At 39.6% G+C, this 25393-nt stretch overlaps 1 protein-coding gene across 1 annotated transcript; it reads left to right on the top strand.

Moving 5' to 3' along the window:
• Positions 1-1220: 1220 nt before the first annotated feature.
• Positions 1221-25255, top strand: stox1 (storkhead box 1). The gene is made up of 4 exons (XM_028007367.1): positions 1221-1752; positions 17818-17970; positions 19536-22173; positions 23358-25255. Exons 1-4 carry the CDS (start codon positions 1428-1430, stop codon positions 23509-23511), a joined length of 3270 nt encoding a protein of 1089 aa, XP_027863168.1. The 5' UTR covers positions 1221-1427; the 3' UTR covers positions 23512-25255.
• The last annotated feature ends 138 nt before the right edge of the window (positions 25256-25393 follow it).

Raw genomic sequence — 25393 nt, 5'->3', positions numbered from 1 at the left:
ACATAGAACTGTTGGATCAGTTTCCCCAAAAAGCAATCCACAAAACCCATAAGTTTGTCTTTATTTGGACTGTGTTCAAATAGGACGCTGTTTTAAGACAATAAGGCATTGTAAAATGTGAGAGCATCTTAATCAGAAAGGGTAAATTTTGATCACTTCGGTTAAACTTTTATAACAAATTTCTCATTAAGAGACTCGAGAAAATCAAGACAAGCTTTCTCCACGTTCCCTAAACTTCACTCCTTCACTTCCTGGAACAAACTGTACACAATTCATCCTGTCCAGGCTGAGGTGATGTACAGAGGAAGCATAATATCCTGTTCCTCCAAAAGCTCTAATGCCCCACTGAGGCTCATACTGGCCCCGTGCAGACCTTTCAGGGGCCGGAGTGCTGCTGAAACCAAAGCCCCGGGCCCCTCTGAGATATATGAAGTGTGTGTTTGTGTGCGCTTCAGGATCTGTCCCTGTTTCAACATTAGAAAAAAAAAAAAGAAAAGCTGGGCCTAATGGGGTTAGGAGCATAGGAAAGTATGGTTCTCATTTTAGCACCAAATGTGCTCCCTGTGGCTGAAGCAGCATTTTCTCCATCATAGTCATTGTTGTGAAATGCACTAAGTCAAGTTTCTGTCACATCTATCCTTGGGAATACATTTTTCCTCCCGATGCTGCCATGTCTTAAATTAACCAGTGTTGAATTATTTATGTGTGACAATGACAAAATAAGAAATGAGGAAGGAGACACATAAATCTAATAAATTCATGAATTTAGATGACTCAAATTAGCTTTGCGTTTTGGGATTTGAAGACCACACTCACACGGTCTGTGCTAGTCTCAGTTTTCTTAGACTTGCAGAAAAATTCTGGGCTCCTTTTCTAATCATTTGAACTTAAATCAGAGCTTATCTGTATTTGTCCATAAAAATGATTAGAATGCATAATTGTGAGAATTGCTGACATGCTGCCTTGCAGCTTTGAGGCTTGATAATCTGTTAAAACAAAGTCTGTTTCTTTTTTATCTTTTAAAGCATTTTGTTATTTCGCCGTGACTCTTTTAAACTAGTTGAAGCGGAACGCCACCTGACAGCAGACACACACCTGTGAGGAGTCGGTGGGAGGTCCACCTGTGTGTGTGTCCCAGCAGCGGCAGCAGCAGCATTAGCGGGCTGATGAGCCCCCCTCCTCCTCCTCCTCTCCCTCCTCCTCCTCCTCCTCCCTGCCACCGTCACTCGTTCCCCTGGAAGCCGACACAAACCATTCCGCTCACCGTCTGCTGCGCTGGCTGCAGGGTTCACAGCCCCCAAAGAGGAATGCATGGCAAAATCCACTGTCCACTGCGAGTTTTCTATTGGAAACTCGCCCTTTAACGAGAGCGTTTCGATTTAGACCATGACCACTCCCGTCCTGAGCTAGGTAAAGGTTATTCAGACATGTCCCACCAGCAGCGGCTCGTCCAGCTCTCCGGAGCTTCGCTTGCCGTGGTCTTCGGCCCGGACGAGGAGAGTTTACGCGCCGTCGAAGGGAAGCCCATCGCTCCGAGTGGCCAGGAGATCTTTGCTGATTTTAAAGCCCAAAACTCGCGCAGTTTCTGGAATAAGAGACTCGTTAAGGCCATGGCGGAGGTGCACTTTCAGGGATGGATGGAAAACTTGGTGCTTTTCATTCAAGGGAACTCAAACAACTTGGAGGTGCTGAGGGAAGCATGGATGCGCAGGGCTCTGAGGTCACCAAAGGGATTCATTATTAAAGCTGTTGGTACGTACCAGTGATATCATTTTTTTTTCTTTACCATATTAATACACCTTGCATTTTTAGTCCACACAGTTGCTGCAATCAAAAGAAACATAATAATGCATGAAAATAAGGTGTCTTCAATGTATTGTGTCTAACCTCCCATTAGAATTTGTTTATAACAATGGGGAAAAAAGTGTGTAAAACTATAAACAAAGACTAACACATCAGTGTCAGATGGAGCACAGTTATTTCCTCTGGAGCTTTATTGGACCAGCCATAAAGTTCAATTAAGCTTAATGACAAAAGGCTTAGTTTTCAGGCTTTTAGTTAATAAAATGTGGAGATAATAAAGCCTGTCTGCATTCAAGGGCTGGTGGGAGTCTGATAACTTTGTGTAATTATACCATGGTTTAATGGTATCGCAGTGTAAACAATGTTTTTGTTTAAACAGAAAATATAACCACAATAAATTGATTTATAAATGAAAAACAAAAGATATAAGAAGAGATATGATACACTGTAGATCTTCCCTACACTTTAACAACTCAAAACAACTTTTGTTGAAGTTTTTCTTCATCCTTTTGATCTTTGTTGTGTGTTTGGTGCCATCTTCATACTGAGGTTATGGTTGTTCCTGCCGACGTGGACAGTCCCTCTGGACACAAAAACCTGGCCTGCATGTGGACGTTTTTGGAGAAGCTCAGCAGACCCTAGTGGGCGGCTACCAGTGACAAATATTATGTCACATCGGTTCTGCGGTTGAAAGGACACTAGAGCAGACTGGGAGATCTGAATTAGGGTTAAAGGAGAGATATGTTGGTCATAAGCTCAGCTTCAGTTTCAGACCACCTTATTAGGAGTTAAGGGGATCGCTCCTTTGGTTTCCCAAGCATGATTGGTTTTTGTGACCCTTTTATGTGAGCGAAAGCATAGTAGACTTGTTTTAGTGTGCAGAAACAAGTGGGGGATTGGCGGTACTGTAATCTTATATGTTGTGTACAGCCAGAGAAAACTTCCATCACTCCTGATTAAAAGGACTTTAGATCAATCCTCACTAATCACACAAGTGTAATTTTTTAAACCTAAGTAAATGAAACCTATGTAACAAATTTTTGTCAAAAATGTTATTTTGTGAAACAGCTTTTAGTTTTGCACATTTTAAAGCGTTCATATTTTGCACCAGAAATGCCTGTAGCATTAGCCTGCAATATGAATGATATGGCTTCCCACCCAGGTCGGTGTTTTGTTATTGAGGGACAAGCAATTATACCCACAACTGGTTTTCTTGTTGCTGTTTTGTTTAGTCAAGGATCTATCTTGTGTTGCGCTTTTAATTTAAAGCAGCAGTAGTCAAACCTGCAATAAATTATTACATTTAACAGACAATCTTAAAAACACTGTGGGGGTGCAAAGAAGAAGTCTGAAGAATCTTAACAGACGAGCGTATTCTTGATTTATTGTTTTTTTTCCATAAAGAGTTTTTGCTGTTCTAGTGGCTCATATTTTTTCGACAGTAGGCAGACAGGAAAGAGGGCGAGGACATGCGGCAAAGGTCACCATGATTGGGAGTCGAACCCGCGACGTCCGTGTCGAGGACTGAGTCCTCCAAACGTGGGGCGTGCTAACCCCCTGCGCCACCGCAGCACGCCCCATATTCTTAATTTATTGTTACCAAAGCTTACCAAAGCATTCGTAATTGTCTCCATTTTCTGGTTGTGTTTTAAGGCAGAATATAGCTGAGATGAAACAGTGGAGTAGGCATGGAAACCCTTTATTCAGCCTCCTGTAGCCTGAGCTCATAGGTTGGTAATGTGGAGAGCACACACTGCTGGAGAAAATCACGACCTTCTGTGGGTCTTAGACCTAATTATTCCAAAGAGATGCACGTGGTATATTTTCCCACTTTAAAACTGGAGTTTGAGTTTCCACTCGAAAAGTGGACCTAAGATTCAGATTTTGTGATTCGGAACTGCTAGATCTTGGATGTTCACACTCCCAGCAACACTTGCATCATAAAAGGATTTTATGTTTGAACCATCTACTTGCTGACTTTGTGTCAGCCCGACAGCTCTGCCAAGACTGAGCGGTGCACAGACAAGTCAATGGAGGAATGCAAAGACCACACAGAGGGAGAGCATGGGAGGGCGTGAAGCGGGAGAGGAGGGGGTGTGGCGGAGGCTGACACACCATCCTGGTGTGAGACTGTTTGCTAACCCTAAACTTTGATTTAGCTCACAAACAACAGCGTATAGGCCAAAGGTGAAACTGAGTTAGCTATCATGGAAACAGAGATGTATTGGATGCAAGACAGCCATCAAAATATCAAGTAATTTGTATTCTAAGTTCACAAAAACAAATTTGTGCAGACATTTCATCTATAGTTTGAGATACGGATCAGAATTTTGTGACCGATTTTTAATCTGCTTTTTGTTTAAGACCTGAAATATCATAGCAAATAAGAGGAGCACTCAAAGTCAATTTTTTAAACTTCCATCAAACTGTGTGTGAGAGCAGTAGCAATGCAACATTTTAAAACAAAAGCTAAATGATTTCAAGCTGACATTAGTAATTAGCAATTACCACAGCTTGTATTACCATTTGTATTCCCCCAAAGAAGGTATTATCTTGACTCAAAGATTTCCAAAAGGAATAATTTCCAAATTTTGTGAATGTCCCATTTACAAATTGAAAGGACAGCACCCTTGCTGTACCCTTCCTGTTATCTGTCAAAGTCTTTGTTCCTCTTTCTCAGCTTGTATGAACTGCAAATACATGTTGACATGTCATAGAAAAGACGATTTCTTTTAAATGGCTTCTTACATCTCTGTGCTTCCTTTTTATGTCCATGTCAATAATTCACTAGAAACTAAAATAGCCAAAGGATGCTAAAGATAGCATCCTTTGAGTTTTTAGTTATCCTGATACTGCTTGAACATAATCAGAAGGAGATTGGCTTTTGAGGTTCCTGTCAGTTAATCAATGATCTGGATTGAGCAGAAAAAATCTCTAGGTGATTCCTCAGTACATTCCAGCCTATAACTCCATTATAACAAATTCTTTGTAGCAGCTTGTATGGAAACCAGCTCTGGCCGGCTGTCAGAGCCTGGTTTATGACCTTCTCTTCGGGAGCTGGTCAACAGTGAATCATCACGCAACTGGTTGCTGACTGCAGCTGCTTATCCTGCTACCAGGATTAATACCCTCTCCGTTTCACAGCCGGTCAGGGACTGTGGAAGTTTGACTCCTAGATTGATATCAGGAAGGGAATTTAAAGGCCTTGACATTGTCGTGATATAAAAATGTCAGCCGCAAAACAGAAATGTTATGAGTTATAGGCTACAGTGAATTTTCAAAAAGCTTTATTTCCTTTCCCAGGACGGAGCAAGGTTGGGACGTGCTTTTACTGCCCCGCCAAGTTAAGTGGCTTTTTCAGGCGACGTGAAGCTGAAGCAAGCCAGATGTGGCTGAGGCTGGTTGACATAACCAACGAGACCCCCAATCAAAGAAAAAAAGAAAAACCAACAACAACATAACCGCTTGATTCGTGGATAATTTCTTGCTGGTCTGATAATCAGAGTTACCAGCCTGAGTCTGCACAGATTGTTGCTCCATCATCCATGATTGGGAGAAATGAAGGCAGGGTGAAGCGGGGTGCTGGTGGTGCTGCTGGTGGTGGTGAGGTAAGCAGACAGGAGAAGGAGTTAGCATGATCAGGCTGGCTTGTTATCATTGTGGGAACGGGCCCCAGTGTTACTGTGAATGACCTCTCTGCTACAAATCGGGTCTGTTGGGTGTTTTTCAGTCTTCTTTGCAGGCCTGTCTCTTCATCCATCCTACAAAATTATGTCAGTAATAACCAGCGTGGCAGTTTAGACAGCTCTAACTGTACCGTGGATAATAAGCTGCAGCTTTACAGTGACCCTGGTTAGAGGACATATTTATTATTGTAAACACCTGGGATGCATAAAGGAAGCACAAAGAGTGAGAGGAAAAATGGAAGACCGTTTTTGTGGGACATGTTTCAGAAAAATGTTTCTGATTAACTTTTATGTTAGCAAAATTGTTTGATCTTTATTAAATCCAGCAAATGTTATGCTTTTTTTTTTACAACATAAAAAGACTAAAGCAGAGGATTTTGTCTAGCTAAACAAACAAAGGAAATATGATGGTTCACTATATTACAAAGAGTTAAAGGATCTGCCATCTATGAAAACTTGGGTGCTTTATTTCAAACTTAACTAGATTTATTTAAAGAATTCAAGAATGATACCTTAGGCCTAAGTTCTGTGAGCGCAAGTTTTTCAGGGTTAGGGGGGGAGCACTAAACCCTTCCTTCACTCATCTTTCTTGGTGATTCTCTTCCTTCTCCCACATGAACAAAGATCACAAATGCAAATGTTTCAAATTAGCATCTCTGCAGGGTGCTTGGATTTAACTCTGAGATGTTCCATATTCAGGGCCTGCTGAGATGGTTCAGACATTTGATTACGAAGCGTCTCTTGGGAGGTTTACTTGGCATGGCCTTCTGGGTGGAGAACCCAGGGGGCAAAACACAGGACTCTGCACAGATTATATGTCCCAGCCAGCCTTAAAGTGATTGGTAATCCCCCTCCATCTACCCAGGAGAGTCTGGAGTCCTTCATTGTCTTATTGGTAAACAAGTCTATTGCCGAAGAACTCATTGAAATCTGAAATTAAAGGAGTGTCACTTTTATTAAGTTTTAAAGCCACAGTAGGTAAGCAGGCTGGCTATTTGAGCAGAAACACGCTACTAATTATGTCGGAAATATTAGCTTATTACGTTTCTGTTACTCTGTAATTAGTAAAAAGACACAATGATATACTTTATTCTGCATGAAAAGTGGAAAAATTACAGTTACTGGGTTTTCATTCTGATTTGTCGTGGGATGTCTGTAACTCCATCAAGTGTGTAGACGTTAGATATTTTCTGCTTTGTATCAGATTAAATCATAGCAATAAATAATGCATATAACCTTTATATAACTGTAACTTGAAAAATTTGTGTGTTGTGATACTTACAGTAGGAATAATTGTTGCATATCAGTTTAAAATAAAGGGAGTTATATTACAGGATTACATTTTGCTTAAACATTTTGACAAATACAGTAACAATGTGAAAGTCTGTTTTTTTTTATCGGTACCTTGCATTTTGCTTTTTGTGCATTTATTGCGCCACCAAAGCACATTGTCAATGCGACTGCTATTGTTAGATTTTATTCCATATTTATTCCACCATTCTCACCCCCAGCAACTCAGTTTATCTCCAATTGAGACAAACTAGCATATTCCAGCTTGGCATGGATACAGGGCAAACCAAGGGCACACAGGATCATGTATAGATGCCCACAGACCTAAGGATAAGTTAGAGAAACTGAATAAGTGTGTTTTTGGAGTGTGGAAGGAAATGAGAGTACCTGGAGAGAACCCAAGCATATACACAGAGAACATGCAGAAAAGGATTCAAAAATGATCATGTTGCTGCAAGGCAACAGTGCCGTGTGCCACTATGCAGCCATTTGGAGATAATGAAAGAATATGTTTTTTAAAAAAACATTATATAGTTGAATAATGACCCTTGTTGGCAAAGTTTGAAGGCAGATTGTATTTACCAACTCACTGCTTTTTTCCACTGTGTAAAACACTTCATGAATACTTTACCTAAATCTTTTGAATTGAAAATAGATTGTGCATTCACACTGGAAACAATCTACCGACTCTCCATTTGAAGCCTTAGGCTCCATAATGACATTTACTGGTTTAATTATTTACACTCTTACCATTGTCTTAGTGACACGAGGAGCATGTATCCATATCGTGAACCAGGGTAGGAAGTTTCCTGTATCCTTCTTATAATCATTTTCTTTAATTGACCCTTTTTCTTGCTACAAATCAATTCTCACTTTTGCCATTGAAAACACTGTTTGGCATGCCGCACAAACCTCCTCAGCTGTGACTTTTACGGACTAGAGCATGGCTCTGCTCTCCTTTTTAAGCCTGGTTTCCTTTTCAAACAGTATGTTTCATTTACCTCGCCATGCCATGAAGTAGTGAAACATTCCTGAAATGCTTCATTTAGGCTTTAGATCATTTACTTTGCTCATACCGCAGCAGGCCTCGTTGTTGCTCTGTTCTTTTTACTTGAAAGCGTAGTTGTAACACAGAGGGTGTTGCCTTTCATGAGGGTGTTTGGTCAAAGTCTCAGAGCGCTCCACTAATGGTCATAACTCTTCCAGATGTCAGCTTATTAACCATGACACCCCTTGCCGAGCTCTGCTGGCTCTAAATGGCCCACCCTGTCCTAACTGAGCAGCAGGGGTCAAAGGGTGCAACCTTGCTGGTAACAAGCCACCCTCAGGTCATTTGGCTTCAGAGGGCTTTTTTCAGAGAGCAAATGGAGAAACATGGATCGATACAGTACCCAGGTGTTCTTTGCTTATTGGGCGCTCCTGCGTCTCCAATTGAAACCTCCCTGAGCAGCACCATGGTTACCACTTTAATGGCCACAATAAAAAAACATAACCATACTATTGACTGTTGTATCAAATCTGTTGAGTCGAGAAATTATTTTTTAGAAGGAGGATCAGTCCTCTGCTGTTGAGACTTATTGTTTAGTAATTGTCTGATTTTATGTTTTTGAATTGATCAAAAAGATCTGACAATATTTGTGACTCAAAAATAACAATTAAAAAAAGTACAACTTTGGAGGTTTTATCATAAATGATAAAATAAAAGGTGTTTCTGATTTACATTAAAGTTCTAATTTGTACTTTCTAAGCTTGTTGGTATAAACTCTTCAACAAATAGGACTGTAACCTTTTGCCTTCCAGTGGCTGTTCTTGAATGAATCTCCTTTTTTTTTGTCCCACACACAATTTGAAAAATACCAAAAGATTTTTTTTTTTGTGCAAACTGATGACTAATAGATTCACAGATCTCTGCTTTTGAAGCAGTCCCTCCGGTGTTTGCACACAACACATTTTTATTGGTCGAGTTACTAAAAATCAGTAGCTCTCCACAACAATCAGCGAATCTCGCAGTGTCGACTTACATAACCCGTGTGTGATGCCATCCTGGTTCCAACTCCTGAAACAAATTAAATTCTGCATTTTCTTTCCAGCAGCTCACACAGACCGGTGTTCTGTTTCTGGGCCAGAATATCAGCCGGCCTAATTTATTGGCTGGTCGATATGTTGGTTTACCTCTAATCCTGTCTGCAGGTTCTTAGGTTCCTCATAAGGAGACTTATCTTTAAATTCTCATGTTGCTGCTGTCAAACTATGTTGCATCGGAGCATGTATTACTTGTTTCTGCGATTAGTAGAATGCTGTGTTTTTGTGGTTAAACAGAAAAGGAAAAAGCTTGGAAGAATCATGCCAAATTGTGTGTGTGGACCAGTTGTTGGACATTAAAAAGCAATGCATCACATGGCAGGTAATGCTCCGAGAACTAAGATAATAAACACAGGGATCAGCTGCAGCGTGAGCCCAGTTAAACAGCAGGAAATAGGTTTCATCTGCAACCAATGAATGTTATCAGTCCTGATTAATAGTTGCTGAAACCAACTTTTATTGTGCGTGTCTTTGTTTTAGTGATGAGGTGTCATTGGAGAAATGCCGACAACCTGCAAACAGGGAATCCCAGGTTTAGCTTCAGGCTGCACTTTTATTACATTTTCTTTCTCTGTTCTTCTCTTCTCCATTTCCTGTCTTTATTTTCCAGGATTTTCTGGGAATACAGAGCCTTTGGGATGATACATTTCATCTATGGAAAAGAATGCAAATCAGTAAAATAGCACAGCAATCTTGAATGAATCACATGAACTCTGAATGACAACACACACACTATTAGAAATAAAGGCTGTTTTTGACCCAAAGTCAATGAACAAGATGTAGAGAACCATAGCTTCAGAATTTGGCTGGAGTTACATTTTAATCTTAAAAACAAAGACTGAAGTATCATTACTATTCTCAATTTTATATTTTATTATTCTCAATTATGCACCAAATCACATGTAGCTAATGTTTATATCATGTTTAGTTAAACTCAAAACAAAGTATATATAAGACTGGTGTAATTTTAGATTAAATAAAAACTGTTCTTAGCTTTGATGGTTTTCTTCAACAGGAAAAAAAAAAGATTTTATTAGTATTTGACCTGCTGAGCGCTAGTCAGAGTTCCAATGGGAAACTGCTCAATACAGATCCCTGGATGATTGATTAGAGCATCTTGGCTATAACAATATTTATTGCTGCAATCGAGTTTTTATAGCTACGTTAAAGGTGGTTTGCTTTGCTCTAAATGCATTCTCCAACCTATGTCTGCGGTTTTTATATCAGATTTTACTAGAAAACTAAAAGGTCTAGCCTTAAACCTATTATATCTGGGTGTGGGTGAATGGGAAACAGATTGCTATGAATACCACTGTGGGCCTATACAGACTCCGGATTAATTTCTGGCTCCATAAAAGCCGAAGAGAACCAGATATGGGGTGGGGTCTATGAAGTCTGAAGAGGACTGAAGTAAAAACGATGGGGTAATGTTGTGCTTTTAATGTGTCTCCTGGCGTTGGGATGTTTTGATATTAAGTTACTAACAAGTAAATCAGGACTTAGCGGTCTTTGTAACAACATGCAGTTGTTACCCGTCTCTGCTACAGAGCTGATTAATCTAAAAGGTCTTTGAATACTAACTCAAAAACAGCATAACTTAACTTTCCGTTACTTTGTGTCAATCATGTGTTGAAAACAATGTTTAATGAGGTTTCAGCTCCAGGGGTTGTTCTAGTTACTCTGTGGTGACAAACTATGTGAGCTGAGATGTTTGAATGGATCGGTCTTAGAGGTTTGTGTGTCTTCTTGCCAGCACAGATGAAAATTCAAATGCACCATTTTGTTAAATAAGGATTTCAGACACCCATTCAGCCCCTCTGCTGCTGTTCCTTTTACCTCTTTGTCTTTGTGCTGCTTTTGGCAGGTCGCTGCCATACTAAAGGTTTCCATGGTGACATGAACCAACACAAACTTGACCTGTGTTTCTTTTCGCTGACTATGCCATTTAGCTAATGAATCTTTATTTTGCTATTATTGATGGTTTTTTGTGTGTTTTTTTATTCTGCTGTTGCTAACATTCATTTCTTTAGCATAAATGACAATAAATGTGTTTAAGCAAAGATTAATCAGGACTCTTTCCCCTTTCCTAGCACTTCTCTTAATATTTAAACATATTAACTCTCCTCTGAGATGCTGAACCATCAATAAATATTTACCTAATACTAAGATTTGGTCTGAAATACAAATTTTATTGCTGGAAATCAATCAATACAGCTGTAAAGTGATCAAATACTCTTCCTTTTACTGCTTATCGATGACTCACAAACAGTAGAGTTATTTTGTTAATTATTTAGTGCGTTCCATAGTCGTTATTTGTGCTACTAGTGCTTTCAGGAAGGAAGGGCAGGAAAGAATTTGTGTTGGTCTGCTTCTTGAGACATTTGGCCTCTTGTTGCTTTCTGAAGGGATCTTTTCACTAAGTTTATTGGGTCATTTAACTGCAACGCCCACATCTGTGTGTTGTTCTGCGAGTGAAAGACACAAGCTCGTAAGAGCTTCAAAAAAACTCATGATACCCCCTGCACACAAACACATATCAAATGGGAGGTGGGGGTAATGGAGGTAAAATCACTGAAAACAAAGTGGGAAGTGGTTGTGGGAATGTTTTAGGGACATAAATCACAGTTAGCATCTACTCTCATTACACTAAATCTGACCATATGAATGTCCCGATGGAGACTTAACCAAAATCTTGCATGTACAATCTGCAGATACACTCAAGCATGGCGCTCACAAGGTCTCAGTCAATGGGAGTCGGGGAGGGCTTAGCCGTTGATCGTGTTGAACGCCGTGCTGTGTTCATGATAAGGGAGAGAGAAGATTATGCCGTTGGCTAAGTGGAATCCAGAAGATTAGACGATAGCGGGGTAAGATAAGAGGGTGTGTGTTTGAGAGCATAAGCCTTCCCAGAGGCCTTGGAGAGAGAAAAACAAGCAGATACTTCATCTAGGTTTCACCTGCAACAGCAAAGAGGGAAGGAATTAAGAGTTTCTTTTCGTGCTTTCCCTGAGAACAAGCAGCGTAATTTAATATTTCCTAATACCGCTGCGATCCATTTAGCGTTTAGATGGGAGAACAGCCAAAAATGTTGGATTTTTTTGTAGTAACAAATGAAAGGAAGGAAGTAGCAATGAAGAAAAACTCTCCAGTGTGGTACACTGCATTCATGTCAAAATGAAACAGAACTTGAGTTCAAATTTTTGAGTTTCAGACTGCTCAGTGATCAGGTCAAAACATTTGTGAATCACCTGATTCTGCTCACAAGCCAGATTCTCAGTGCATAAACAAAATCGAAGTATAAACATTGATATAAACTGATTACTGTTTTTGTGAAACATTTAGTCATTGTGTGTCAAGAAGAAACACATTAAAGTAACAATGTCCTAGTCAGGAATTACATTTTATGTCCTAGTAATGATCATAATCATTTAAGATTTGACAACGACTGATACCGAGTCCAGGGTTACTAAGTGAACAACTTCTGGAGCATGTAAATGTTTATCTTTTATCCCAAATGGGGTTTTTGCAGAGAATGCTGCTTCAATATGGGTATAAAAAAGCTACTACAATGTTCCAAACGCGTATCACTGAAAACATGCAGAGCTTTATTGTTTCTTTCTAAAAATATAAACTCAAGTGTTGTTCCTGCCATAAAAATTTTATGTGGTTCAATTTGCTGAACAGCTAAACTAATGTTTTTCTTGGTTGGTTTTCTTTTCTGAGAACTATTTAGGGACCTTTATTGTAATTTGACAGAAAAAGGGTTGAGAGAGAAGGGGAAGACAGGCAGCAAATGACAAGACAAGCATCAAGGACTAAAACAGTTCTACCAACAGTCTTTAGTCCTGTGCCCCATGTTAGCTTGTTTACTCATCTGGAGTAAAACATAATAATTATGTAGTATGTGTTGAATGTGTTGGCTGCAGTGTGAGTTGAATTTGCGACAGGGGTTAAATTATAAAGCTCATTAACTATGTCCAGAATGTTTTTGCACACATAAATGAATAAAACTTTTGCTACAACTCATTAAACTCATCTTAAAGCTTCACATGAAAGAGAGTTTATCATTTTGTCACCTTCCTAAAATAATGTCATTTTTTTGCCAAACGTTATTTAGGAAAAAAAAAAACACCTCTCTCTTTCTAAAATATCTTTAGGCAAAGAAAACAAACACTTTGAAAATGACTTAGACCATTATTTTATTTTATTATTTTATTTAGTGGGGATTTGGATAGCTAACCCTCAGAGTTACTCATGCGTCTCGTTTTAAAGCCCAAAACAATTATAATAACACCACTTGATGAAAAGTCATGGATCACCCAAAAGACTCTCCTCAATAAGCTTTATTCAAGATTTATTGAGATATTTCTGTGGAAAACAAAGTTGGTGTCGAGATGCCAACACTATGACTAATAAGAACAATATATTTCAAATTAATGTGCAGCATATAAAATTTTATGGGGCTTTTGCTAGACTGTATGACACAACAAATCCAAGCAAGCCTGTTACTGACTTTGTTAAAACCTGGGAATGATCTTTAAACCGAAGATGTAGTCATGCATTTGTTCTCAAAATGTCAACAGCAACAAGATGGCAGAGAAAGGACATATTAATCTGAAGCTTCATCTTTTAGCTGTTTTGTGTGTTTCTGTTGTGCTTTTCCGAGTGCATGTTTGTGGGCAAATGAAGCGTGTTTCATTTCCCCACATCTGGGCAAATGAAACGCGCAACATCTTTGCTTCAGCGGATTGTGATTTAGAATGGAATTACCTAAAATGTGAAGCACTTAGATCATGTCTGGAAAGTTTTCACTTTTTCTATCTTCAGTTTGGATAATCTGGAGCTCCACAGCTAATAGAGGCCCTGCATAACGCCCGGCATATTGTTTGCTGTGTTTTTCTCTTTCTTTTTTTTTCAGGGGACTAAACTTAATGTAATCACACTTGAAATAGGATTCATGTGGCTCTGAGGCCTGCTAACCAACACAGCCATGTGAATACATGTGGCATTGATCAGTTTCATCAGCCAAAGACATTTCAGTGGGGAAGAGGAGAGAAGGTCTTTGTCAATCATCTCTGTAACATGAACAGTCAGTTCGAAATTCTTCTTTATATTCCCCAGACAGCAGCTTATGAACCCCATAGTTTGACTTGGGGAGAAATGTGTTGTTGTCTATGCGAGGCATTCAAGATAGGAATTCATGCTGAAGTTTGTTTATCAGAACAGTTTCACACAAAATTAGTATTGAGGTACATTTAGGAGTAACGAGGGAGCTTCTCGTTACTCCTAATAACGAAAGAAAGGTCTGTATTTACCTCTTTCTTTACTTCAACTAGGCATATACTGAAACATTTCTGAATGTTTATCCGTCTATGTTAATTTGGTGAAAGTGTTTGGGCACCACTATTCAATGATCCATCACTTCATGTTTTAGTAAGTTGTAAATCTGAGGTGACATAGAGACCCATTTCTGTCAGCCACTCTACAAAATATGAAAAAACAAGAATACATTAAATTCAAATAAGGCGCATAAATATTATTTTTTACTTTAAAAAGTCTCCTTAAGACTTTAAAAAAATTAAATGACGTTTACCTAAAGCCTCATTCTCATAGGCATCAGGGTGATGCATTCTGTATGATGGCCAATGAGCTAAGTGTTGGTATCTTCTGTCTAGATCCTTTTCTTCACATCTTTGTTGTGTTTCCTGCCTGGTTTTGATCAAACTGTGGATGGGAAATGTTTTGGCATTCTGTCAACAGAAGTTTTCTTTAAGCAGCTCACCCATGAAGGCCAGATTTGACTGTCTGACTGTGAATAGGCTCCCCCACCTGTGCAGTAAATCTCAGCAGCTCCTCTAGAGTAACTGTGGTAAAGTTGATTGCTCTCTAACAATAATCTGAAACCGTTACAGAACCACATTATTCACAGAGATTAAGTTACGTGAAGATGGCACCTATCTACTGATTAATAAAGCTCTCAATAAAGATTGATTCGGAATTGTATTTTTAAGTATAAGAGTAAAAGGGGCTGAATATGAATTCATGCCACTTTTCTAATATGTTGTTTCCATTGAGTGCAGACCATCGGTGCCTCTTTGAGGGGCTCCACTGAAATTATGCTGCCTGGCTTTAACACAAGTCTCATCCTGTTTTGACTCTGGAGCTGCCGTTCCTCCCCTCCCATTGTGGATCAAGACTGTGTTGCCATGGCACTCAGCTGGGTATTCATGCCGGCTATGACAAAGGGTGTAATGTTGGATTCCCAGTCTTGGATTACAGCAACACAGAGGTCCGTTCCCCCTGGAGAGAAGGCGGTTACAGCAGTGACCCTCCCTGGCGGTCACGCCTGCTAATGTTGGGTTCAGTAAACCTTAATCCTCCACTGTCCTGTTTTTCTGTTACACTACCTTTTTTCCCTAGGAATAAAAGTATTTATTTAATGCAGGTCATGATTGCAGGTATCTGAAAAGATATCATCCTTGGATCTAGGTTTGCTTGCTGCTGTAAAAGAGCACTATGTAAACTTTTCCCAGGCCTAAAGACGTTTTCTTTCTGTCATATCTTAGTTGAACCTGTGACTCTTGAGAGTGGTAAAACATTGGTGCTTTATGTGCACAGCCTGCCAGACATTCCTATAGGAAGTTAATAACAATGAGGAGCTAAGTCAGCAGCTTTAATTCATTGCTGAGTGCAGCTGCTATAAAGATATCTCTGCTGAGGTTTAGGCAGCTTAATGCCTCTTCTCAGCTGAGGGAGCGCAGATGTTTTCTTTCCCTTTTTTTCTTTTACAATCCCTCAGGATCAATTTTATAAAGAGGTAACCTTATCTGTAAGCCTTGTGAGCTTGAAGAAAGCTCGCCGCACTGATATTTTCTTATACTGACTTAGTGTTTAATATTTCTTATCTAGGTTTTTAATTTAAATCCATTTCGGTGAGCATCAAAAGACTAATTTTGATGCCATTTTGACACATTCATCAAAAAGTCAAATAATTATATAATTCCATGCATGTTAAATGTAATTATTCTGACCTTGCAAAAGTATCTATACCATTTGAACCTTTCCAATTTTTATCATTGAAAAATCACAGGCTTCAGTGTATTTTATTGATATTTAATACAACAGACTAGTTAGACTTTTAGCTGTGACCTGTCGGTACTAATGTCCTGTGTGTGTGTGTTCAGTCATGCTTCACCAGGGCACACATTTGATTAGTTGTATATTTTCCCTGCCTTGTCTGTAAGTGGCTCAAGTGTGAGGGCTGTAAATGTTTAGTTTACTTCAAGTGTGAGCTTGGGAATGTCTCTGGTGAGCGGCCCTGGGGCGGAGGGGAGAATCGCTCGCTGTCACACAGACACTGCACATGTTTAAGTTTTATTCCAAATCCACATAGTTTATGCAGAAATTTTCCTCCCGACCACAACCCCAAAACCTAAAAACACACAAGGAAACTTGTGGGAAAAACAAAAACAAGTTGGCGGTCCATCTGGTTATGTGGTGGGATTCAAATATCTGCGTGGTGTAGCTGATTAACTAAAACCAATTTCCCACTCTTGTGGGTAAGGTTATGCACATACTCTCGAGAAAAACATTTGTCCCTTTGCTAATCATTCACCAGCAGCACAATATGGCTTGTTTTGGTGCTTCCCCTGCTTTCTTGTTAGAATATCAGTGATTTTGATGATATTGACCTTCCAACAAGACGTACACAGTGCCTAGTTCAACAAGGCAGCATGAGGCAAGCCAAATATAGCTGTTTCTTTGTATGTTATCACTGAGAAAATAGTAATTCATTATCTGAGATCAGGTGACAGAGGAAACCCAGATATCACTCTTCCCAGTAAAACTCTCTTGTTCATTGAGAGTGAGAAGGGAACCGTGGTTCTTCCATTGAGTTGTGTGTCTGTCTCCTAGTGGGGCATGCCCCCAAAACACCCAGAAACACCTCCAAAGTAGAACAACACCTGGAATGGGTCAAATTTTCCTTTTCATTCTCAAACAACTAAAATGAATTTGCTTTTCCAAATTTTTCTAATATTTTTGCTTCTGCAACCATGGAAACGGCAGTCTTCCCAACAAGTCTGTTGGTTTAGGACTCCTCAGAGAAAACCAATACCAGGAGTCACCAATGTGTCTTCTGGTAGTCTTCACAACACCACCAATGAACTTTAGACCACAACTCCTGGAAACGTCATTGGAGACCCATTTAGAATTAGTTTCTCTAAACGTACATCAGAGCAAGTAAGGAATTTTCTCAGATCTCCATGAGGGTCCTCTCCTAATTTGCCTCCCTCGTCTGGGGAGCTTTTCATGCCAGGGATCCAACATGCTTTCAGGTGGTGATCAGTTGACAGCTTGGCCCCTTCTTCATCTAACGTAACCACTACATTGATTAAATTGGGGTTTTTTTTCCTTGTGGGAAACCTGCGAACCTTTGATTTGGTTATGCAAAGTTTCTAAAATGACTAGATTAAAAGTAGTGATGCAAGAACTTTTATGCAAATATGTTTCCAACAAACTTCATGTAAGATGTACATTCAAAGACGGATTATCTAGTGTAGCACTTCTATACGTTTTCTTTGAGTTGGCGACATGTTTGTGTTAATGCTTCTCCTGGGGGTGCATGGCCTTATGCTATGGGTGGCAGGCTATCCGATCTGCACAGCAGGCGGACTTGTGGCTGTTTCTGTGGGAGTCGGGGAATTCTGTGGTCTGTCTCTGTATTGCTGGAATTTGAAAAGCAAGTCAGGCACGGTTCATATAACTCACAAATAGACCACCACGGTTATGATTTAGAGGGTGGTTAGAGCAAGAATGTCAACTTTGGTACTTTGAGTTGTTTTCACTGGCAGCAGCAATTGGAAGGAGACCTTCCCTGACCCAGGTGTATTTAGATCTCCTGAAGCGGGCCCCACCTGTTTCACCCGCTCCTCAAGATGATGTGTGTTTGTTTCAGGTGACCTCTCCCCAGTGCAGATGTCCCCGGTTCCTCAGTCGCAGTTCATTCCCTTGGCTGAAGTGCTGTGCTCTGTCATCTCCGACATGAACTCTGGCCAGATAATTGTCACCCAGGAGGCGCTTGTCAACTACATGAGCAAAGCCCATCCAGGTAATTCATAAAATATTTTCTCAAATGTCATATTTAAAAAGTAAATTGTGTAAAAAATGAGAGCGCCCTACAACAGCTTGAGTTGTTTTTCCCTAATAGTTTTAGATATTTAGTAAGAAATTTAACAATACTGAGAAATTCACATAAAATAACTATGGATTAAAAGCTAAATGAAAGACCTGTTTAGGTGTCCTAACATTTTTGTTAAAAACAAACACATTTTTTGTGGTTGACTTGTAATTAAATCAATTTATTTTCTAGAGGTAAATAAAAAAGGATTACACAACTATACTAACTATCAACGTAAAACATAAACACGTTCACATATAATATAAAATTAGAACATAGTCCTAATTTTTTCACTTGGCTATATTTTTGGAAAGACCCTTTGTTTCAAATATTTCCTAAAATCTAAAGCCTTTACTGTGTTGATAGCTGAAGAAAATACCAAATGAAGATGTTTAGACTAAGAAAATATGATTTTTCCCTGTCTTTTGCATGTAATCTTGTAAATTATGCCAGGTTTGAAAAAGGTTTAACTCATGCAGTACTTTGAGTCCTTTAATCCAAAGTCCTTTTGTGATATGCAAAAGGTTGTTCAACATTGTCTTACATGAATATACAAGACAAAAATATCTAGAAACAATGCAATTTTTTACACAATTTACTTTTTAACAATTTGTGTTGTATAGCAGTACGGACTGCTTTCAAAACCTACATATCTCTTTCAGCACTATTGTTGCGATCATAATTGTGTGCAGTAGCTGTTTTTTAATGCATCCCCAGACATTTAAGGAAATTGCCTGTTCAATGAAAACACAGAGAGAATTTACAAAAAGTCTAAGATTGGTTGCAAAAATATTCATATCCCCAGAAGCGTTTTACATATTGCTACATTACAACCACAAAACCCTGTGTACTTTATTTAGAGTTTGTGTGTTAGGCTAACTCACAGTAGTGCATAAATGTGAAGTGGAAGGTAAATAAAATAAGTTTTTACAAACAGAAAGTATCAATTTAATTCAATTTATATTGGATACCATCAAATAAAATCCAGCACAACCAACTACCTTCAGGAACACCCCAACTAGTAAATAGTATATGTGTAATTTAATCTCAACATAAATGCAGCTGTTCTGTGAATAGTGGTTCCTTGAAGCTTTAGCTCAGGGTGGCTGAATACATAAGCGTGCCAAACTTTTTAGGGGTTTTTTTTTTGTAAAAAATCCAAAAACAATGTGTTATTGTTCTTCCATTTATAAAGTACTACTTTTTGTTTGCTTTCTTCTTTTAAACCCAAGTAAATACATTGATGTATGTCGTTGTTAGGTGACAAAAGTTCAATGAGTATAAATACTTTTGTAAAGACACAATATATAATTTGAAAGTATCAATTTTGGAGGGAACAGTTTTACAGCTGTGTTCCCGTTTTAAAATCACTTAAACAACACATATACATGTTAATGTGCTTTTGTTTGATTGTTAGAATCATCTTATGGCTAGATAAAATGTATCCTCTTAGCCACCTGCTGTCTGTCACACTCTTCTGTATTTTTGTATCTTAGGGATAACCATTCCCACTCAGGACATCCTCTATAATGCACTTGGAACTCTGATCAAGGAGCGCAAGATTTACCACACCGGCGAGGGCTACTTCATTGTCACTCCTCAGACATATTTCATCACCAACAACATGGTTCGAGAGAAGAACTGGTGGACCTCTGGTTCAATAGATGACCCTCCTTTGACCCCTCCTGTTACTTACCTTTTGAGCAATGAAGTCTGTGTTGAGGGCACTCAAACAGTCCCTGTTGCCCACTGCAGGTCATGCAGCTGTTTTAGCCCTCATCAAAATTCCCCCAACACCACTGCCGCCACTGAAACGGCCACCGTCCCTCCCTCCACTGTTCCCGACCAGCATTCTGTGTCTGTGTCCATAAGCGAATGCACGGGAAGAAGCCTAAAGTGGCCCCGGGCATCAGATCATAAACCCTCAGTGCAGCATCAGTCCACATCCACAGCTGCTGATTGCCAAGCTAGCGAGATCAGCAAAACAACAGCCACTACAAATGCCACAAATCGTAAAGAAAAGGATAAACCTGTGAGGAAGTTTGGTCTCAGCTTGTTTAGGAGGAATGGAGCTAAAAAGGAAAAGCCGAAGAAGGAGTATGCATCATTTTCAGGTCAGTTCCCTCCGGAGGAGTGGCCTGTAAGAGATGAGGAAGACTTGAACAACTTGCCCCGAGACCTGGAGCATGCCATCATCAAACGCATCAACCCTGAACTGACTGTGGACAACCTGACACGGCACACTGTCTTAATGAAGAAACTGGAGGAGAGAAGGGAAAGGGGAGTGGATAAGATTCTGGATCGAGGTCTGGACAGCGAAGACAAGGGAGTCAACAAGGGAATGTCAACTGACATCCTAACTTATTCCAAACACAGGCATCACCACTTGTCTAAAGCCAATGGAGGGAAAAGATTGCCTCAGAAGGTTTCTCGCAACAAGAGGAGGGTCCACTCATCTAGAGAAAAGCAAAGGGAAAGGGACAAAGACAAGATTAAAAGCAAGGCCCCCATATGTTCTGACATTTATCCAGATGAGGAGGATTTGATTCCAACAAGGCTTAAAGGAGAAATCTCTGCTGATGCTGCAGATCAAGTAGAGGAGCCTGGGAATGTTGAGGGAAAGAGTCTCTACAAGAAACGCATTGATAATCCTTTCCAGACTCATCCAATCAAGGATGCTGAGAACATAGCTCCCACCAACAGGGAGCACAGAAGGCGAGAGGCCAAAGAAATCAAAGAGGGCAAAACATCTGTGTCTACAAGAAAGGAACGAACTAGTCACCGCTCCAAGTCATGGGACCCTCATCGGGCAAAACTGATGGCAGCAGAAGGAGAGAATGGCCTGAAATTCCCTTCGTCTGAGGACAGATACGACTGTGACCATGAGACAGACTTTGTTGCTGAACATCTGCTCCAGCCAGACAACAAGGTCAGTAGAGAGCTTGGTTTGGAATACAGCTCAGCATATCTACATAGCAGCACGCTCAGGATAGATGACAAAATTCGGCGTCAAGATGAACTAAGCAGCAAGGAGATTTGGGAGAGAGAGGGCAAAAAGGGATATTTTCAAGGTGTCCAACAGTACAAAAATGTACCAGACCAAGGCAAAATAAAAGATGACAGCCTCACTAACATCCAGCAACACTCCAATATGACTACTGTTTCCCCTACCTATCCATATCAGTCTGCAATAAACCCTGCACATAATCCAGATCTGCCATGGCCCAAGCCCTCTTTACAGCGGAAACACTCCCTACGACTTTCCACTCAACAAAGGGATAATATTCCAAAGCCAAAGGATCTCTCTGTGACTATTGAGGATCAGCAGGAGATCCGATCAGCCAGCAGAACCATTAACAATGGAGATGTTCTGGAACTGACCCCTGACAGTACACCACTAATAGCAAACAGTGAAGGTTTAGTAGAGGATGATTGTAGGCTCTATGAGGCAGCAGATGGACCAGAAGAGGTAGATGCCTGCAGCTCCCTGTGTCTGAACACCGAGGAGATGATTGATGCAGATGATAATTACCGAACTGGTATTGCAAACTATCACCAGCTGGTTTACAATAACCATGAAGCTAAAACCCATCAACATTCCTATTACAAAGTTATGTTTCAACAACCGCAAGCTGCTTGCAAACAAGACTCAACAGACAGCACTTTAACAGATCTAATTACTCCCATGATCCAGAGAGAAGCTTCCCTGTTAGTCACAAGACCAGCAGAGAGCAGCTGGAGACCGCATCATCAAAGAACTAGATCACCGGGGATGTTCTGTGAGCAAAGTCCTGCGAGGGGTCTATTGATCCAGGAGGAGAAGGGATGTGGTCCTATTCTGGATGGAAACTGTTCAGAGGTATGTGAAGCTGTAGACAGCAGCATCTTTGACTACTGCCAGGCCAGCGAGCTCGAATCAGACTCAGAGACTGTCCGAAAATCAGCCGACGAAGGTGACGGCGAGTCTGCGCACTGGGCTGTGAATGTGCAGGAAGTGCGGCAGGATGGCTTTGATGAGAATAGTGTTCCTCAGACCCACAAAGTCATCCAGAGCGCACCAACTGGGGCCAGAAGAGCAGAGGAAATGGTGGAGAACCAGAGCATCACTGGAGACAGTGGAATAGATTCCCCTCGGTGAGTGCCTGTCTTCATGTTTTTATGTATGTTTTATTAAAAAGTAATGTAAAATGATTATGTAATTCCTCACAACACCCTTACCTAATAATATAGTGTGAAAGCCATTGAATTCTAAGGCCAGTACATATTGTGTCATATTATCCACATCCCTTGAACTGTTTTACATTTTGTCTTGTTGGAATCACAAATTTGGAAATCAAAGTATACAACAACTTTCAAATTGCTTGCAAATAAAAATCAGACATGTGTGACCTGTGATCCACAACTCACGTGGAAGAATCTGTTGACTGGATAACTTTTAGATGTGCACTCTGTAAATCTGGCCTTTATAGGAGAAACAAAATAGTAATTGTTAAAAGAAAAGCAAAAGAACTCAGCATCATGGTTTGACTCAAGCTATGTTGCGGATAGGAAGCATGGAAGAAATTGCTCTGGTCAAATGAAGCTGAAATAAATTTTTTGGCCTACTTGCAAAATTGTATGTGTGGCAGAAAGTTTCCACCTCAATACTCCATAATCATGGTGAAACCATGTTGCTAGGTGGTAGCAACAAGCTGCAAAGATCCATAAGCTGAAATTGCTGCAAAAAGGTGGATCTGTACTGACTCAGTATGGCTGAATATTTTAGTATTTATTACAAAAGAAAATCATAAGCCAAATATTTTCCTTTAGTTTTACAAATATGAATTACTTTGTGATGGTCTACTCTGTGCCATAAAAGACAGAAGTTAGAGATTGTAATGTGACAAAATGTGAAAAATTCCAAGAGGGGTTAAAACTTTCGCAAAATATCGTACCCTTCCAGATGTGCGCCCACACACCACGGCCTGCCTTTCTGAAGTGCCTTTGGCCAATGTAAACACAGAAATGAAGTTTGTTAACCTTGGGGTTGCATGTCTGTGGTTGGCCTTGCTCCCAAAATGTGTTGTACTTTTAAGGTAAATTGCAATAAAGCTGAGCAAACACCTTGTGGCCAATTATAGCATCCAGTGTTTGAACAGCAGGGAGTCATTGCTGATAATTATGTATAATTGCTGTGCAGCACTTAAAAACTCATTTTAAAATCGAAGAGGAAGAAAATAATTTCTTTCCTGACATTGAACTCTCTGTGCACCTGATCGCACTGGTCATGTGTTGGATGATGTCACATTACCAAAGTGGTATTTTTCTGTTCCTTACAGGACCCGTGTCAGCCTTGCATCGAGTAACACTGTGATCCTCGAAGGTCTCAAGAGACGGGGCTTCCTGCAGAACCTGGAGAAGCTGCATTCAAAGAGCAGCACTATCCGACCACAGAGCTCACTGCTACAGCTAACTCCTGTCATGAACGTATAGCAGATCCTTGGTAAAGCAATGCTGGTCACTCTTCTCAAAAAAGGCTTAAATGATATGCTTGCTGTATGCACATGCATAGACGAGGATATGCACTTTGCTGCCTACCTCCCCATATGGACACCTATGACAACACAGGTGTGTAAAAATGTACAGTGAACACAATAAATGTAAATAGACTTAAATTCTGCTAAGATATATCCAGACTTACTTGTGTATGTGCTGTTATAGTTTGTATTGTATGCAATATAAATGCTTTTGTTTCATTGTCCAATTAGCTCAAATATGTAGAAAATCACATGTCCTGGTTTTTCAATTTTGTTCTTGAGTTACAAAAATAAAATATATTGTATATTCACCAAGATGTCTTTTGTTTCATGATACATGTATGGACTTTATACACAACTTGGTATTGATCCTTTTAAGAATCTGTCTGAGAACCCCAAAACAAAAGATAATGTTGGGATTATTTTTCTTTTTCCCCCCCCAGTTTGGTGTCATGACATTATTTATTTTTTGTAAAAAAAGATTAAATGAATTTTTTTAAATTGCACTACTTTATGTAAATGGATTCCAGAAATAGCTTAACTGGTAAGAGCTTCTTTGCTTATTTTTGTGTGCCATGTCCATTTCACCCATTCCTTCTGCTAATACTGACTTAAAAGCATGATCAGCGTAATATTTGTATAGGCCAGAACATTATTCTGCTTCTTGAGAACTGAGCACCTTCTACAATTAGCAAAACTTTTAATGCCCTTTGAAGATTTTGTTATAATACAAACAACAATCTTGAGTATATGAAGATGAAGGACATGGTATATGTGGAAACAAGACAAGACCACCCACGTAAGCCGACAAGATGAGCAAAGAGCAATAATCAAAGAAACAGAAAAAATTGGCCCACAGTGACTCTGGAGGAGCTGCAGAAATTTACAGCTGGGAGTAACTAAATCTAAAAAAACGTAGCCTTTATGCAAGAAAAATGCTATTGCTGAAGGAATAAAACATGTTGAATGTTGAAAAAGAGTGGGTGAATCTATCCTAAACATACAGTTAATGCTACAACGTAATAGCTTAGCTCCTCTGCTTTGGACTAAATTCAGCCTCCAGCTGTGAAGAAATGTAAACCATTGTGTTGTTTAGTTCATGTAGGAGACATGTTGTTCTTTTTTAGGTCAAAGGTAATTCCCCAAGAGGCTTCACACCTATTCAATCAGAGCTTTTACTCACCGAAATTAATGCCGTTTATAGTTTTAAGACAAAGCTGTAAGAAACTCAAGACTGTTTGGCATGCTTGACGGTAAACAGCGGCGCCATGTGTTTAAACAGTGTAAGTGCAGGTTCAGTAAATAATTTTTGGTATTTGTGACAATAATGCATAATTATTTTAGTACTACTCCAGACTGCATTAATTCAACACCATGAGAGAGAGTCAACAACCTTTATTTATCCATATATGTGCCACTCAGATGGGGAAGATGTGTTACAGGCTTTACCCTTAATAGTCTATATGGATCTTTTACACCACTTTCTCAATGAGGCCATTGACAAAAAATAAAATAAAAATCAAAACGGGGAATAAAACAATATAGTTGTAACAGTGTAAACACATTGCAATATACATGAAAGCAAAAAAAAAGGTGACAAATTAAAATGTAGGGTAAGTTAAAGAGTAAGAACTAAAAAAAAAAAAAAAAGTCCTGAAAACCCTAACTTCTCAAATAACAGCTGGGCATACATTTCTACATTGCATGCAATAAGGCACCTAACTAACACAAGGAAAAGAACTATGCTACAGTGTGACGCACAACTGTTATCCAAATAAAGATATTGCTCACCAAATGTTCAACTCTCATAAAATTCCGTCTCATTCTCTTTCGTATAA

This window comes from Xiphophorus couchianus, chromosome 22, assembly GCF_001444195.1.
Source record: "Xiphophorus couchianus chromosome 22, X_couchianus-1.0, whole genome shotgun sequence".
NCBI classification, from domain to species: domain Eukaryota; kingdom Metazoa; phylum Chordata; class Actinopteri; order Cyprinodontiformes; family Poeciliidae; genus Xiphophorus; species Xiphophorus couchianus.
This window is presented reverse-complemented; position numbering and strand designations above follow the sequence as displayed.

What these genes read in the sequence shown, in the direction of transcription:
- stox1 (XM_028007367.1), top strand. Translation starts at nt 1,428, where the DNA reads ATGTCCCACCAGCAGCGGCTCGTCCAGCTCTCCGGAGCTTCGCTTGCC. An exon ending in CATGAGCAAAGCCCATCCAG is followed by an intron (nt 17,971 to 19,535) that starts GTAATTCATAAA and finishes TTTGTATCTTAG; the next exon opens with GGATAACCATTCCCACTCAG. An exon ending in AGTGGAATAGATTCCCCTCG is followed by an intron (nt 22,174 to 23,357) that starts GTGAGTGCCTGT and finishes TGTTCCTTACAG; the next exon opens with GACCCGTGTCAGCCTTGCAT.